At 45.5% G+C, this 17,250-nt stretch overlaps 1 protein-coding gene across 3 annotated transcripts in view; it reads left to right on the plus strand.

The window, feature by feature from the left end:
• VGLL4 (vestigial like family member 4) overlaps positions 1-17,250 on the plus strand; it is a 117,113-nt gene that overhangs the window by 14,349 nt on the left and 85,514 nt on the right. For all 3 annotated transcript variants that reach the window (XM_040407003.1, XM_040406999.1, XM_040407002.1), the window contains exon 2: positions 14,729-14,805. In XM_040407003.1, coding sequence (XP_040262937.1) covers positions 14,742-14,805 — 64 coding nt within the window. In that variant the 5' untranslated portion in view covers positions 14,729-14,741. The remainder of the gene's footprint in view (positions 1-14,728; positions 14,806-17,250) is intronic.

Genomic DNA, 17,250 nt, shown 5'->3' on the forward strand with positions numbered 1-17,250 from the left:
TATACGGACCGCAAAAAACGGCCAGTAAACGGGAAAAAAAAACGGCCGTGTGAAAGAGGCCTTAGACACTTAGAAAACCCCTTTTACATGGCCCAATGCAAAGTGAAAAGGGAGCAGAGTGTTCGTTGTTACTTTTTCTTTCTCCCCTAGTCTCTTTGCATATTGTCGGCAGCCCACCCAGGACCTACCTTTAGTGGGTGGAACTTGCATACACCCTGCCCATTTTCGGCCTGGAAAAGCCCGAATTTACCAGGACAGTTTCCTAAAATTAGGGGCAGGCCCTGCAAATTCTGGACCACTATACATTACAATTCTGTTGTAGTGTATGGAGCTGGATAGTTGTCAGTGGAGAATATTTATGTCTAAAAGAAAAACTATTGGGGTCATTTATCCAACTGGTGTAAAGTAGAACTGGCTCAGTTGCCCGTAGCAACCAGTCAGATTCCACCTTTCATTTTTGACAGCTCCTTTGGAAAATGAAAAGTGGAATTTGATTGGTTGCTATGGTCAATTGAGCCAGTTCTACTTTACACCAGTTTGATAAATATCCCCATTTATTTTTTATTTTTGCTGTGGGCAACAGAGACCTACATCTGCCCGTTCAGCGCAGTCCTCACCCTCGTGCAGAGTCGCTGTCCCTCAGATTATGGTGCTGACCGTCCGCTATTTTGTGTGAAATGATCTAAACCTGTGCTGTCCTCGCCTGTCGGCGACATGGCTGTATGGCGTGCCGGGCGTATACGTAATTATAAAGCGCAGGGCATAGTGTTGGGATTTGACATGAGAACAATGCTGCCTCCTCTCCGCGCCGTCTGTTGAGCGCTCGCATTGTTTGGCTCTTGTGGCATTTATGAAATCCTTGACATTTTTAGCATTCTCTCTGGAAACAATTTCTGGAAGTTCAGTGACAGCGCTTTCTTCCAGTAAGCGATGAGACGTCAGATGCGTCTCTGGAATGTACCATGTGGGAAGTGAAGCAATCCTTAGCTGCGGTGTCCCAGTGCTTTCCTCTGTTTGTTAGGGGAAAACAGGAGGCGGAGGCTTCTCCGTCGTCTGCACGCTGGAATCCTCGCTGCGGACGTGATCCTGCTAGTTTATATATTTTTTCCTCCAGCTGCCAGTCCACACAGAACTACATCATAATCGATGTCTGTGCAGTAGTGACGAGAAAGTCGATTCATAAGAATCGAATGCGTTCAGAAATCGGACTGCTTGGGCAGGGAGGGGCCTGGCCCCGCTGCTCAAGAGACTCCCCCCTCGATTGACATCTCGCCTGGCCCTGGTAATCTTGCACCTCGCCTGTCCTGCGCCAATACACTTCCGGGTGTATCCAGATGTGATCGTTGAACGCACAGTCGCCATCTGCGCCGCTCAGGTAGCAGCAGCAGAGTCTCCACGCCATACACTGAACGAGATTGACTGGTTCAGATGAAATATCAATGAAGGGGGAGGGTGGAGACTCCTGAGCAGTTTGGGCAGCCCGTTTCCGTTATGCAGGAGAGGACCCCCCCTGCATAACGGAACGGATCCATTTTGCAGCCCATAGACTTCTATTGTGACGGAATAAATAACGGAATGCATTCCGTCATAGAATTGCGTTATTGTCCGTGGTAACGGAATCCATAACGCAATTCACCTTTTACCAATCGCAAACAAATTTCATAGCCGGAAATTCGCTCATCTCTATTGGTGACCAATTTCAGAAATGTTTGTAAAGATTGTCTCATCGGGAGCCGACTCCCTGATCGCTGGGGGTTCCCGTGATCAACTGCTGAGGGGCTCCAACATGGCTGTGAAAATGTATGTCATTGGACCCCTATCAGCAACCACGTAAGGTTATGTTTACAGTATTTTGTCTGGCATTTTTGATGGAATCTGCAATGGAGGACTTAAAGGGGTTTTCCATTTTGTATCTACAGCCTTTAAAATAATCGTTTATGAAGGTAGCTGTGTTTTTTTTTTTTATGTATTTCTTTTACCTTTATTGCTCCTATCTTCCGTTCTGGACTGTGGTCACATGACCATGTCCATACAGCTCTGATTTCCTGTGATGTTATGTCTATGGGCATGTCAGTTATAGGGGAGTGTCTATGTAACTAGAGGGGTGGGAGGAGCTATAAAGTAGCTGGGTGTTGTTAGGGGCGGTCCTGTAGCTGTGGTAGAGAAAGTGCATCATGGGTTTGGTTGGATACAGCAGCAGGAAGTGCTACATACCGGATGGAAACAGACCACAGGGATTGGTTTACATGGTAAAAACTGGTCAGGAGCGTCCGAACTGAAAAAGAAAAATCTTAGGGACGATGTACATAATGTAAGCAAATACATGACTGTATATGTTAAACACCATAGTAATCCCGGAATGTCCCTTTAAACGTCACTTGAATCCACTGTGAACTACCTTCCTGATGTCCAAATGCTAAAAAGGTGCCCAGACTGGCCGAACTACTGATTTTAGCAGGGTCGGCCCACCATCTAATGTGTTGGACTTTTCCCGATGGCTGGATTGTTATCTCTAAACCAATGTGAATACGGCCCCAGTCATTTCATCTGGATGTAGCAGAGGGTGAGGGCGCAGTTTTATTGCTAGTTCTCTTAAAGGGATTGTCTGAGGGATTGTCAGACCTGCACCCGAATGGTGTAAAATAAAACCTTTTTCTCCGGTGCCGTTCTCGGAACTACCGGTCAGTCCTTTTGCAGAGGTGATGTGCATGTCGCATTGAGAATTCACTAGCTGGCCTTACATGTAAGATGCCATTGCTGTGCGCCCTGTATGGCAGTACACTCCATCACCATTAGTCCTTATTACGGACCTGAAACTCTTTGCATGCTGCCAAGTCGTACTCGCCATAAGACTTAGGCCAAGATTTATTTTATTTTAGATGGTTGAGGAATCCATGAAAATAAGGTGTATAATTGCCACATACAGTTACAGGCCATGTGTTTCGCCATTGATCCTTTTGGCAGTTTTACCTGACTACTAAAAAAAATATTGGGGGGTGGGTGTCTGTGGCTCCCAAGGGAATGGTAATGTTTCCGCCACTGTAGTTTCCGATCCTTTCAGGTGCGTATATATATAATATACATATATATATATCTCTCTATCTCCCCCAAATATAATGACTAGTCGTCAGTAATCCGTTATGTCAGCCTTTTCCATGTGTAGTGTGGAGCTCTGTAATATTTTGCCTCGTTCCTTTTTTCTGTGACTGGTGTCGGTAACCCATCTAATCCCATCTCCTATTCTCCTGTCACTGACCTGGTAATATGAGGACATGTTGTCCTGTCAGCAGTCGCTGCACTATACAGCAAAGTCTGCGACCCCTCCCGAATATATTCCTGAATAATGACATTGCTACTTAATGTAGGTATCAGATGCTAACCAAGTGTATGCTGGATTACTTGGAAATTGCCTAAATAGCAATTCCTACTCCCCCTTCTTATTTATGATGATTCCAGGTTGAATTGTGAGTGGTGGATACTGTGTGTGTGTGTGTGTGTGGATGTATGTGTGTGTGGATGTGTAAAAATATATATATACATACATACACTGAACAAAAATATAAATGCAACACTTTCGGTTTTGCTCCCATTTTGCATGAGCTGAAATCAAGGATCTGAAACATTTTCTACATACACAAAAGACCCATAACTCTCAAATATTGTTCACAAATCTGTCTAAGGGTGCGGTCCGCATTTTGCGGTCCGCACATCGCCGGCACTTAATAGAAAATGCCTTTTCTTGTCCGCAATTGCGGACAAGAATAGGACATGTTCTATATTAAAATGCAGAACAAAATTGCGGACGTGTGAATGGACCCTAAATCTGTGTTAGTGAGCACTTCTCCTTTGCCGAGATAATCCATCCCACCTCACAGGTGTGGCATATCAAGGTGCTGATTAGACAGCATGAATATTGCACAGGTGTGCCTTAGACAGCCCACAATAACAGGTCACTCTGAAATGTGCAGTTTGATCACACAGCACAATGCCACAGATGTCGCAACGTTTGAGGGAGCATGCAATTGGCATGCTGACTGCAGGAATGTCTACCAGAGCTGTTGCCCGTGCAATGAATGTTCATTTCTCTACCATAAGCCATCCCCAAAGGAGTTGCAGAGAATTCGGCAGTACATCCAACCGGCCTCACAACCACAGACCATGTGTAACCACACCAGCCAGGACCTCCACATCCAGCATATTCACCTCCATGATCGTCTGAGACCAGCCACCCGGACAGCTGCAGCAACAATCGGTTTGCATAACCAAAGAATTTCTGCACAAACTGTCAGAAACCGTCTCGGGGAAGCTCATCTGCATGCTCGTCATCCTCATCGGGGTCTGGACCTGACTGCAGTTCGTCATCGTAACCAGGGCCGAACCAGCCCTGGAAAAAGTTGCATACCAGCCCCACAGCATTGCGTCATTATTTACTTGCTTATAATAGGAGAAAGCGTTAATTTTAAAACACGTGTGTAAACACAAATATGAACTTTGCCCCACGATAGCTCTTTTGTAGAACCCCCATTGTTCATATTATCGCAGTGTTTTCCCAACCAGCATGCCTCCAACTGTTGCAAAACTACAACTCTCAGCATGCTCAGTGTTTTACCACGCCCTTTGACCCGCCCCCTTTTTGTTGGCCACCTATTTAATGATTGTTGCATGCAACATTTTACTTGACCAGCTATTTTAGATATTCTACGGCAGTCCTGTTACAATCCCCCTCCCCAATGAGTGGGCAAATGCTCACATTCGATGGCGTCTGGCATGTTGGAGAGACGTTCTATTCACGGATGAGTCCCGGTTTTCACTGTTCAGGGCAGATGGCAGACAGCGTGTGTGGCGTGGTGTGGGTGAGCGGTTTGCTGACGTCAACGTTGTGGATCGAGTGTCCCATGGTGGCGGTGGGGTTATGGTATGGGCAGGCGTATGTTATGGACAATGAACACGGGTGCATTTTATTGATGGCATTTTGAATGCACAGAGAGACCGTGACGAGATCCTGAGGCCCATTGTTGTGCCATTCATCCACGACCATCACCTCATGTTGCAGCATGATAATGCACGGCCCCATATTGCAAGGATCTGTACACAATTCCTGGAAGCTGAAAACATCCCAGTTCTTGCATGGCCAGCATACTCACCGGACATGTCACCCATTGAGCATGTTTGGGATGCTTTGGATCGGCGTATACGACAGCGTGTTCCAGTTCCTGACAATATTCTGCAACTTCGCACAGCTATTGAAGAGGAGTGGACCAACATTCCACAGGCCACAATCAACAACCTGATCAACTCTATGCCACGGAGATGTGGTGCACTGCAAGAACTGGGATGTTTTCAGCCACACTAGATTTCTAACCCCCCCCCAAAATAAAGCTAAACTGTGCACATTTCAGAGTGGGCTTTTATTGTGGGCAGTCTAAGGCACACCTGTGCAATATTCACGCTGTCTAATCAGCATCTTGATATGCCAGACCTGTAAGGTGGGATGGATTATCTCGGCAAAGGAGAAGTGCTCACTAACACAGATTTAGACAGATTTGTGAACAATATTTGAGAGTAATGGGTCTTTTGTGCATGTAGAAAATGTTTCAGATCTTTGAATTCAGCTCATGCAAAATGGGAGCAAAACCGAAAGTGTTGCGTTTATATTTTTGCTCAGTGTATATATAAATTGTAATCTTGCTTGAGTTGATAATGAGATGACTGTTAAAAATGGATTTGTGCACACCAGAGTCACCTATTAGGCTTAGTGCAGGATTTTAGGATTTAAAGATAACATCACCAAAAGTTCTTCCTAAAATTATCTTTAGCTTAAAAACTTGATTTAAAGGGAATCTGTCACCACCTACCTGGTGATGAATCCTTCTTGCATGCCGGATGTGCGCGGTTTAGAAGATTTTAACAGTATTTCTACAATGTAGCCCCATTGTGGAGAAAACAGGCTTATTATTTTATGGGCATTAGCCCCTGGTGCAACTAGGTTGCCGTTGCACCTGAGGCGCCGCTTATCTTCACTGCTGGCTGCACCCCCACCACTTTGACTGACAGGGGCAGGCAGTGAAGATATACTCATGCCTGCCCCTGAAGTCTTGCAGGAGCGCATTCGGTGTACACGCTGTACAGGGGTGGAGATCACCATGCGCTCCCAGCTCTGGCCCTGTCAGTCGAAGTGGCGGGGGTGCGGCCGCCTGTGAAGATGAGCGGAGCCTTTGGTGCAACGGCACTGCCCTCGTTGCACCCAAAGGCTAATTAGCATAACATAAAATGCCTGTTTTCTCGACAATGGAGCTAACGATGGACATAGAAAAAAAGATTATTAGACTCTTCTGAATAGTGTACATCTGGCATGTAAAATGGATTCATCACCAGGTATGTGGTGACAGATACAATAGGTCATTTTCTGATTACACATTCCCTTAGGCTACTTTCACACTTGCGTTCAGAGCGGATCCGTCTGGTGTCTGCACAGATGGATCCTCTCCTATAATGCAGATGTTTGGATCCGTTCAGAACGGATCCGTCTGCATTATAGTTTAGAAAAAATTCTAAGGCTATGTTCACATTTGCGTTCAGCCTTTCCGTTCTCCTGCTCCGTTATAGGAGCAGGAAAACGGAAAGGACGGATTCGGCTCATAACTGAGCCGAACGGAGCCTACGGACCTCATAGACCCCCATAGACTATAATGGGGTCCGTTAGGTTTCCGCTCAGAAGATGGTTTTGTAGCGGAGACAAAAGTCCTGCATGCAAGCAGCGTTCGGGAGTCCGCCTGCTGAGCGGAGCGGAGGCTGAACGCTGCCAGACTGATGCATTCTGAGCGGATCCGCATCCACTCAGAATGCATTGGGGCTGGACGGATGCGTTTGGGGCCGCTTGTGAGACCCTTCAAACGGAGCTCACAAGCGGAGCCCCGAACGCTAGTGTGAAAGTAGCCTTATTAAAGGGGTTGTCCCATGACAAGTTATTCCCTGACCACAAGATAGAGGATGTGTCTGATCAGTGGGGGTCCGACTGCTGAGGCCCCCCACTGATCACTAGAGCAGGAGCCCATTTTCCCCCATTTGAATGGAGCAACAGACACACGTATGTCGTCTGCTCAATTCAACTCTAGGGGACTTCCGGACATGGCAGAATGCCAGAGGAGGCCTCCATTAGGAAGGATTCAGATGATTGTTTCAATTTCCGCCTGCAAAACGCAGATGTATGTACGGTAGATGCCCGTATGATGTCCGCGTGTGATTTTTATTTTTTATTTTTTTTTCTGTACTCTTTCACTTAATGAATGAATCTTGGATGTAAAATAATTAAAGGGGTGGGCCAGTTTCCTATATTGATCTGTGTCATCAATATCAGATCGGCGGGGGTCCGACTCCCGGTACCCCTGCTGATGAGCTTTTTGAAGAAACCTCATACGAACGCTGCCTTCTCTTCATTGTTTACCTGCTCACCCTCGACATCTCAGTGATGAGAAGGGGTAATTATATCTCCATCCCCATTCACTTCAGTGGGAAGGAGCAGTCTGCTCCGGATAGAAAACAGGACAACCCCTTTAAGAATGGTGTATGCTGCTAGCTTCTTAGTACAGAAGTGTGAATTCCACCATTTACTTAAATGGGTCTGTATGCTATACGGGTGCAATGCGGGGCCATGCTACGGATTTCTAATGCGCAGTGCCGCACCTTTTTCACAGCATTTTTTTGTAGGCAGCACGTGGATGAGCATTCAGAAATTCTCATCCACTTTGCTGGAACCGTACAACGCTGTGGATTTGCTGGATGTGAAAATCCACGGCAGCAAATCCGCTGATAATTAGTCACGTGTGACCCCGACCTATGTCTATATATTATATCCCATACCACATTACTGTAGATCTATTGTCTATATATTACATCCAATACTACATTACGATAGATCCATTATTTTTTATTATTTATTTTAACCCGTAGGCTACCAGCGCCGTACATATACGCCGCTGGAAAGCCAAGCGCCGTACAGCTATGGCAGTCTGATTGGACGGGCGCAGGAGCTGCGCCCGCCCGATCAGTGGGAGGGGTCCGGCAGTCACTGATAGCCAGCCCCCTGCTGTATGTGCCGGCGAATTAACCCTTGCAGTGCCTCGGTCAGCGCTGACCGCGGCACGTGCGGTATCCTGCCGGGTCCGGGGTGTCCATCAGGTCCTCGTGCTGCTGTGACGGGGACCCGATGGCTTGGGCGGCAGCCCGGTGCCTTCCTTAGGCATTGTGGCTGCCATTCATGTGAGCCTGTGAGATCCAGCCCCCTGGATCTCTCAGGAAGCAGGCTGAAGCGCATTACAGTCTGCAATACACTTACAGCCAATGCATTACAATACAGAAGTATTGTGATGCATTGTACAGGGGATCAGACCCCCAAAAGTTGAAGTGCCAGAGTGGGACAAAAAAGAAAGTTAAAAAAATAGTAACACAAATATAGTTTTACAAAAAAACTAAGCATCCTTTTCCCAAAATAAAGTTTAAAAAAAGTAACAAAAATAAAAATGATAGACATATTATGTATCGCCGCGTCCATATACCCCCTCAAGTGAATGCTCTAAAAAAATAAATAAAAATATGCCAAAACAGATTTATTTTTATTTTTTTTCCACCTTGCCTCACAAAAAGTGTAATACCAAGCGATCAAAAAGTCTTATGTAACCTAAAATGGTACCTATGGAAACGTCACCTCATCCCGCAAAAAATGAGCCCCCACATAGGACAATCACTTAAAAAATAAAAACCAATGACACCTGTAAACCAATCCATCAAAATCTGCGCTGCGAAAGCCATATGGCTTTCCTTCCCTTCTTAGTCCTGCCATGTGCCCCCCTCAGCAGTTTACCACCACTTATGGGGTGTTGCCGTATTCAGGAGAAAATGGGTAACAAATTATGGGGTGCTTTTTCTCCTGTTACCCCTTGTAAAAATGAAAAATTTGGGGCTAAGGCCTCATTCACACATGCGTGGATTTTCATGGACCACGATCCGTGAAAACCCGTCCTGCTGAGTGCACAAGTGCACGGCGTCATTGGTTGATATGACACCGTGCGCTTTGTGTACAGTGGCGGCGGCACGAAGCGCACGGTGTCATAGCAACCAATGACGCCGTGCACTTAGCAGGATGGGTTTTCACGGACCGTGGTCCCTAAAAATCCACGTATGTGTGAAGGAGGCCTAAAGCAATATTTTCTTGGAAGAAATGAAACTTTTAATTTTCACAGCCAAGTGTTTCCAAATTCTGTAAAACGCTTAGGGGGTCAAAGTGCTCAGTACCCTCCTTTTTATATATATTCTTTAAGACGTAAGATGTAGTTTCCAAAACGGGGTCACTTTTTGAGGGTTTCCACTGTAGGGGTACGTCAGGGTCTCTTCAAATACAAAATGGTGCCTAAAAACCGATCTAGCAAAATCTGCCTCCAAACGCCACATGGCGCTCCTTTCCTTCTGACCACTGCCACGTGCCCATAGGGAAGTTTACTGCCACATATAAGGTATTTCTGTAAACTGCAGAATCAGAGTGATATATATTGAGGTTTATTTTGTTGGTAACCCTTGCTGTGTTGCAAAAAAAAATTGATTAACATAAATCTACCAAAAAAGTGACATTTTGAAATTTCGCCTCTATTTTCCTTTAATTCTTGTGGAACACCTCAAGAGTTAACAAAGTTTGTAACATCAGTTTTGAATAATTTGAGGGGGCTAGTTTCTAAAATGGAGTCATTTATGGGTGGTTTCCATTACATAAGCCCCTCAAAATCACTTTATAACGGAATTGGTGCTTAAAAAATTGGTTTGGGAAATTTTGTTGAAAATTAGAAAAATGGCTTCTAAGCCTTCTAACGTCCTAAAAAAAAAAAAAAAATTACATTTACAAAATAATGCCAACATAAAGCAGACCTGTGGGAATGTTGATTGATAACTGTTTTATGAGGAAATACTATCTGTTTTAAAAGTTGAAAAATTCAAATTTAGAAAATTGTGAATTTTTCCAAATTTTGGGTAAATTTTGGATTACGGTATTTTTTTTATAAATAAAGGTGAAATATGTCGACTCATATTTACCACTGTGATGAAGCACAATGTGTCACGAGAAAACAATCTCAGAATGGCTTGGATAAGTAAAAGCGTTCCAAAGTTATTACCACATAAAGTGACACATGTCAGATTTGCAAAAATCGGCCTGGGATTTAAGGTGAAAATTGTCTCGGTACTGAAGGGGTTAATAATAATAATAATAATAATTATAATAATAAAATATTATCCAATGCTGCATTTCTGTAGATCTATTATCTATATATTTTATCCCCTACAACATTAGTTTAGATCTTTTATCTATATATTACATCTATACCACAGTTTAAAGTTGCAAAGCGGAACATTTTTATATATATTTTTTTTTCCGGCTGAGCGAGAACTGCACCTGTGCCGCTGTTAGCAGGATTAAACCCATGAAATCCTATTGTGCAGGACACAGAAGCACTAGAACAGGTATTGTTACCAGATTAAGAACCATCCAGAAACCAACCAGCAGCTCTTCTATCCAGTCAACCAGAGCGACAGACACGGAAAGATGGAGTTAACCGTTTCACGCCGGATTAATTCACTGTCCCATTCTTAGAGGTTACAGAGTGTGTGTATGTATATATATATATATATATATATATATATATATATATATATATATATATATATATATTATATAGAGAGAGAGAGAGAGAGATAGATAGTAAATCTGTCATGCAAAGGAGCCAAGCCAGACCTGTTCTCGTACCCGTTCCTGCACATTTATATTTTATTTTCCAGGTAATAAAGCCAAGAGTAAAAGATCCAGGCAAATCAATAGCCAACCAGTCATAGGCCAAGTGGGAATAACCCTTGGGAATGGTAACTCATTGTAGAGAAGCCCTAAATATCTGATGGATGAGGATCCCACCTCCGGGACTGCAACATCTCGGAAAAACAGGAGCCCCTGGTCTCGGTCCTGCCTGGTGAAGTGGCACCACATATTTCCTGTGATAAGGAACAAACTGCAGTAGACTTGGGCCCCTTTCACACGAGCGAGTATTCCGCGTGGATGCGATGCGTGAGTTGAACGCATTGCACCCGCACTGAATACCGACCCATTCTTTTCTATGGGGCTGTTCACATGAGCGGTGATTTTCACGCATCACTTGTGCGTTGCGTGAAAATCGCAGCATGCTCTATATTCTGCATTTTTCACGCAACGCAGGCCCCATAGAAGTGAATGGGGTTGCGTGAAAATCGCAAGCATCCGCAAGCAAGTGCGGATGCGGTGCGATTTTCACGCACGGTTGCTAGGAGACGATCGGGATGGAGACCCGATCATTATTATTTTCCCTTATAACATGGTTATAAGGGAAAATAATAGCATTCTGAATGCAGAATGCATAGTAAAACAGCGCTGGAGGGGTTAAAAAATAAATAATTAAATTTAACTCACCTTAATCCACTTGCTGGCACTGCTGGCATCTCGTCTGTCTCCTTCTTTGCTGAACAGGACCTGTGGTGAGCATTCATTCCAGGACCTGTGGTGACGTCATTCCGGTCATCACATGATCCATCACTATGGTAAAAGATCATGTGATGACCGGAGTGACGTCACCACAGGTCCTGGAATGAATGCTCACCACAGGTCCTGTTCAGCAAAGAAGGAGACAGACGAAATGCCGGCAGTGCCAGCAAGTGGATTAAGGTGAGTTAAATTTTTATTTTATTTTTTTAACCCCTCCAGCGCTATTTTACTATGCATTCTGTATTCAGAATGCTATTATTTTCCCTTATAACCATGTTATAAGTGAAAATAATACAGTCTACAGAACACCGATCCCAAGCCCGAACTTCTGTGAAGAAGTTCGGGTTTGGGTACCAAACATGCGCGATTTTTCTCACGCGCGTGCAAAACGCATTGTAATGTTTTGCACTCGCGCAGAAAAATCGCGGGTGTTCTCGTAACGCACCCGCACATTTTCCCGCAACTCCCGTCTGAAAGAGGCCTTAGACTTTGAAAGAGCCAAATGCAGCTTACAAATAACACCTTTAGAGTTGGGCATTCTAACAAGCTCGCCAGAGCAAACTTGAACAGTCTTTCTAGGATTATTCTTGGTGCTTATGAAGACACGATACAATTATGTGTATATCCATAAAACGAAGAATCTACTTGCTTCAGATAACCCATACAACTGTGTCCTTAACCTTCTTCATTATAAGGGCTCTTGCACACGAACGTATGAAGCCCCTGCTGTGGACCGCAAATTGCGGTCCGCAATGCACGGCACCGTCCGTGGCGCAGGCGCATGGGGATCGCAGTCCCATTCACTTGAATGGGTCCGCGATCCTTCCGTTCCGCAAAAAGATAGAACTTGTTCTATCTTTTTGCGGTGCGGAAGCACGGAACGGAACCCCAGAAAGCACTCTGTAGTGTTCCCTACCGTTCCGCATCTGTGATGCGGAATGGCCACGGAACGGTGCCCGTGTATTGTGGATCTGCAAATGCGGTCCGCAATACGCCCATGGGGCGCACACGTTCGTGTGCAATAGGCCTTATTCACACTTTTTTTCTTTTTTTTCCGTTTACGTTCCATTTTTTGCGTTCCGTATACAGAACCATTCATTTCAATAGATCCGCAAAAAAACGGAAGGTACTTCGTATGCCTTCCGTTTTCTGTTCCGTTCAAAGATAGAACATGTCCTATTATTGTCCGCATAACAGATGTTCTATCAGGGGCTAGCTGTTCCGTAAAAAGCGGATCCGCAAAAAATGGAACGGTCGTGTGCGCGAGGCCTAAGGGTACTTTCACACTTGCTGCAGAGGATTTCGGCAGGCAGTTCCGTCGCCGGAACTGCCTGCTGGATCCGGCAATCCGGACACAAACGGATGCATTTGTGAGACTGATTCGGATACGGATCCGTCTGACAAATGCATTGCAATACCGGATCAGTCTCTCCGGTGTCATCCGGAAAAATGGATCCGGTATAATTTTTTTTGGCCATTTTTAAAGGTCTGCGCAAGCTGGATCCGTTTTGCCGGAACACTTAATGCCAGATCCAGCACTAATGCACTTCAATGTAAATTAATGCCGGATCCGGCATTCCGGCAAGTGTTCAGGATCTTTGGCCGGAGAGAAAACTGCAGCATGCTGCGGTATTATCTCCGTCCAAAAAACGTAAGAGGGACTGAACTAATGCATCCTAACGGATTGCTCTCCATTCAGAATGCATTAGGATAAAACTGATCCGTTTTTTTCCGGTATTGAGCTCCTGTGACGGAACTCAATACCGGAAAACAAAAAACGCTACTGTGAAAGTACCCTAAATCAGGAAAAGGCTACGTTCACAATGATGTTATGAAATCTGGCAGGCTGTTCCGCCAATGGGACAGCCTGCTGGAGTTCACTATAACCAGCATAGCTAAATAATGCCAAGAACCACAATATCCACCATGACTATAACGGGATCCAATGGGAGTCCGGTTGCTTTCCTGTATAAATGCCAGCTTTCAGATGGGCAGGACTTTTTTTTTTACCCTTGAGAGCATCAGATCATTATGTACCTGGGCAGCAGCAGTGAGGAATGCTCGGGTGTCCCCCAGAGAATTGCCCCACCTGGAAATTTCCCTGTAGGGTCTGTGGCCTGTCTGCCCTGTTTGTTCCTGATAATTGGCACAGTAAGCTGCCCGTATAAAGGTCCGAACTCCCACACATACAAGTGCCGATGTAGCAGTTCTAAACTTGTGGGACTGTCGGAAATAGACAGTACAAGTACAGCACTCGGTTATCTCCAGCAGTCCCATAGAGAACGAATAGAGTGGCAGGGTGCGCCATCAACGGTCGAACCCCCAGCGATCACTTGGTTATCCCCTATCCCGTGGATAGGGGATAACATTAAAAACTTGGCACAACCTCTTTGAGTAGAAATTGCTGGCAATGACCAATGGCTGTCGAAATAGTCATTTATACGTCCGAAACCCGACAGATGTTTGCTGGAAATGTAGTCGGTCGCCTTGGATGTTTCCAGTTTGTTTGTCATCTGCAGTGGGTGTTACGGAGGTATTCTTTCTCATTGCTTCTAGGGGCAGTGTGGTCCTAGGTTCAAATCTGACCATGGCCAACATTTGCATGGAGCTTGTATGTTCTCCCCTTGTTTGCGTGGGTTTCCCCCAGGAAAGTTCTAGGAAACTTCGATTTTCAGCCCCATTGAGGACAGCTTGACGCTGATATCTGTAATGCGCTGTAGAATATGTCAGCGCTATATAGCGCTGTACAGCTCCCTGCACACGAGGCCTTATTTACTTGACAACTTATTATTATGAGATATTGGGAGATCTGGCACAGTTCCTCCAAACCTCGCGCCTACACAGAAAACACAAATCGGGAAATGCAACGAATGACTCCATGGGGTCCCATTGACATAGTGTATGCTGAAAGAGTCTCCTTTTGGCCCATATCGGATATCAAATTATGTATATATCCTATAGGCGCCATATGTCACCGCATACCTATGTCACGGGCTTCAGTCAGAAGTGAAGTGAACAGAGTCCGAGATGTATGTAAGTCTCTCTCTTTACGCCTTCATACCCCTTCCCACATACAGTATTACATGATCCCGGCGAGGGGATAGTTTATTAGTCGTGACTAAGCTTTTGTATTATTTTTGACTCTTTGCTTTATACATTTGTATTTATTCTTTACAGGGTCTTCCCAGGAATGGAGACTCCATTAGATGTATTGTCAAGGGCGGCATCGTTGGTCCATGCAGATGATGAGAAACGTGAGTAGTTTGTTTTCCGTTCGGTTCTGTGTGTGGTCGCAGTGGACGTTACATACCGTGCCTGTAAAGACTGATCTATGAAGGGGGTCACCAGACTGCCAGGTGCTCACGTCACCGCGTATGGGAACTGGTTGTGAAATGATAATAAAATTTGCAAGGGTTTTAACGAGAAGAAGCAGAGCTGAAATATATCGGCTCCTTTCCTTGTTTAGGGCACGTCAGAGCCGGTGTATGGAGCCGTATCCATGTGCTTCTAGGGGAGATTACATCTATACATTTGGAATAAGATGAAGCATGCCAACATTTAATTTTTTATTTTATTCCGCAAAAACTGCACTGGAAAAAAACACGTGCGTTTTTCAACGCAGTGTGTGGTTTCTCCTGTAAAAAACGCAACTTGCAGTTTTTCCCGCACCGAAACAGCAACATCTCACTGTGCGTACCTTACTAGTGACCCTGCTAAAACGCTAATCATTGATCGCCTTGATTATGTTAATGCATGACTAACTGGTATTCCGTTAAATAGAGCGGCATCACTCCAGTCCATCGTGAGCACAGCAGCCAGGTTAATCTCTGTCTAGCAGTTAGGCCTCTTTCACACGAGCGTGACGGATTTGGTCCGGATGCGTTCAGAGTGCGTTCAGTGAAACTCGCACCATTTTGCAAGCAAGTTCAGTCAGTTTTGTCTGCGATTGCGTTCAGTTTTTTCCGTGCGGGTGCAATGCGTTTTGATGCGTTTTTCACTCGGGTGATAAAAAAACTGAAGGTTTACAAACAACATCTCTTAGCAACCATCGGTGAAAAACGCATCGCACCCGCACTTGCTTGCGGATGCTTGCGTTTTTCACGCAGCCCCATTCACTTCTATGGGGCCAGGGCTGCATGAAAAACGCAGAATATAGAACATGCTGCGATTTTTCACGCAACGCACAAGTGATGCGTGAAAAACAACGCTCATGTGCACAGACCCATTGAAATGAGTGGGTCAGGATTCAGTGCAGGTGCTATCTGTTCACAGCATGCATTGCACCTGTGCGGAAAACTCGCTCGTGTGACAGGGGCCTTATTCAAATACCTCGGCGGGGTGCACACCACCAGCCGAGGGCCCCTGTCCACAACGGTACAGTAGCTCCTTGACTTGCAGCTGCTAATTTGACAGTTCCTATAACATGTCTGTACTTCACTGACTATTTGTGATGTCACAGGAGCTTACCTGAATGAACCCCCCCTCTTGTGATGTCACAACAACTTACCTGACTGAGACAGTATCTCACCTGAAACGCGTTGTGATGGCAGCAGCTTGCCCTAGGTGATACACATTTGTGATGTCACAGTATGTTACCTCTTTGTGATGTCAGTGTTTTACTTGTGATGTCACTGGAGCTGAGATCTGCGTGCAGCGTAACCAGGAGAGGAGAGCGGGGATGATGGCAATTGTAGTAGCACTAATGGTGGTTGTAGTTGGTTCTCACCTTTCACTGGGCCGTGCATTGATGGGAAGGGCGCACATTGCTTCCCTTTGGTCTTGGGGTTTCTCCTGACTAATGGTGGTTTGAGGTGTCCTTAAAGGGGTGTTCTGAGACTGTGGACAGGTTATCAGTATGTGATCAGTGGGGGTCTGATACCTGGCACCCTGCTGAGTATCTGTTTGCTCTCGCAGTACCCCCACAGCCCTCTCTCAGCTCGCCAAGAACAGCGCTGTGTTGGTATTGCAGCTCAGCTTCATTCACTTCTATGGGGCAGAGCTGTGTCTAGGCCATGTGACCGATGAATGTGACGTCACCGGGCCTAGGAAAAGCTGCGCGCACCGGTTCTTTCATCAGTATAAATGGTGGTGTATTGTGAGGTGCAGGGCAGGGCCCCCTTGCCGCAGTGTTGGAGGCAATGAGGATGCAGTTGTGCAGTCGAACAGTTCTTTACCAAAGATTCAAGTTTAAACACATCAGTTTTCACTAATGAGTATTCACTTGACTCATACAAGTGAATGGGGACGCCATAGTAGTAATTACACCTGCTCTCCACTGCAATTGCTGCGGCATGAAGGTAAACAGGGCAGAGAAGAAAGTGCTTGTACGAGCGCTGCTTTCTCTTCAAACAGCCGGGGGTGTCGGGAATCGGTCATCAATAGTAAAAAGCGGACAATACCTTTGAAAGCAGTTCCCCTCAGACTGCACTTCTGTAGCTGACTTAAAGGGGTTCTAATCCGTATCAGATCGGCGGGGGTCTGACACCTGGCACTCCTGCTGATTAGCTGTATGAAGGGAAATCGTGTGTGTGCGCCGTCTCCCTTCTCTCTTCCTACTCGCTGCTGCTATGTCTATGGCGAGCAGGAAGAGACGCAGGAGACGGCACCCGGCACACCCGCCGATCTGATAGTGATGACCTATCCTGAGGATAGGTCATCAATATTAAAGGCCTGGAGAACCCCTTTAAGCACAAGTATCT

The sequence above is a fragment of the Bufo bufo genome, chromosome 9, assembly GCF_905171765.1.
Source record: "Bufo bufo chromosome 9, aBufBuf1.1, whole genome shotgun sequence".
Classification (NCBI taxonomy): Eukaryota; Metazoa; Chordata; class Amphibia; order Anura; family Bufonidae; genus Bufo; species Bufo bufo.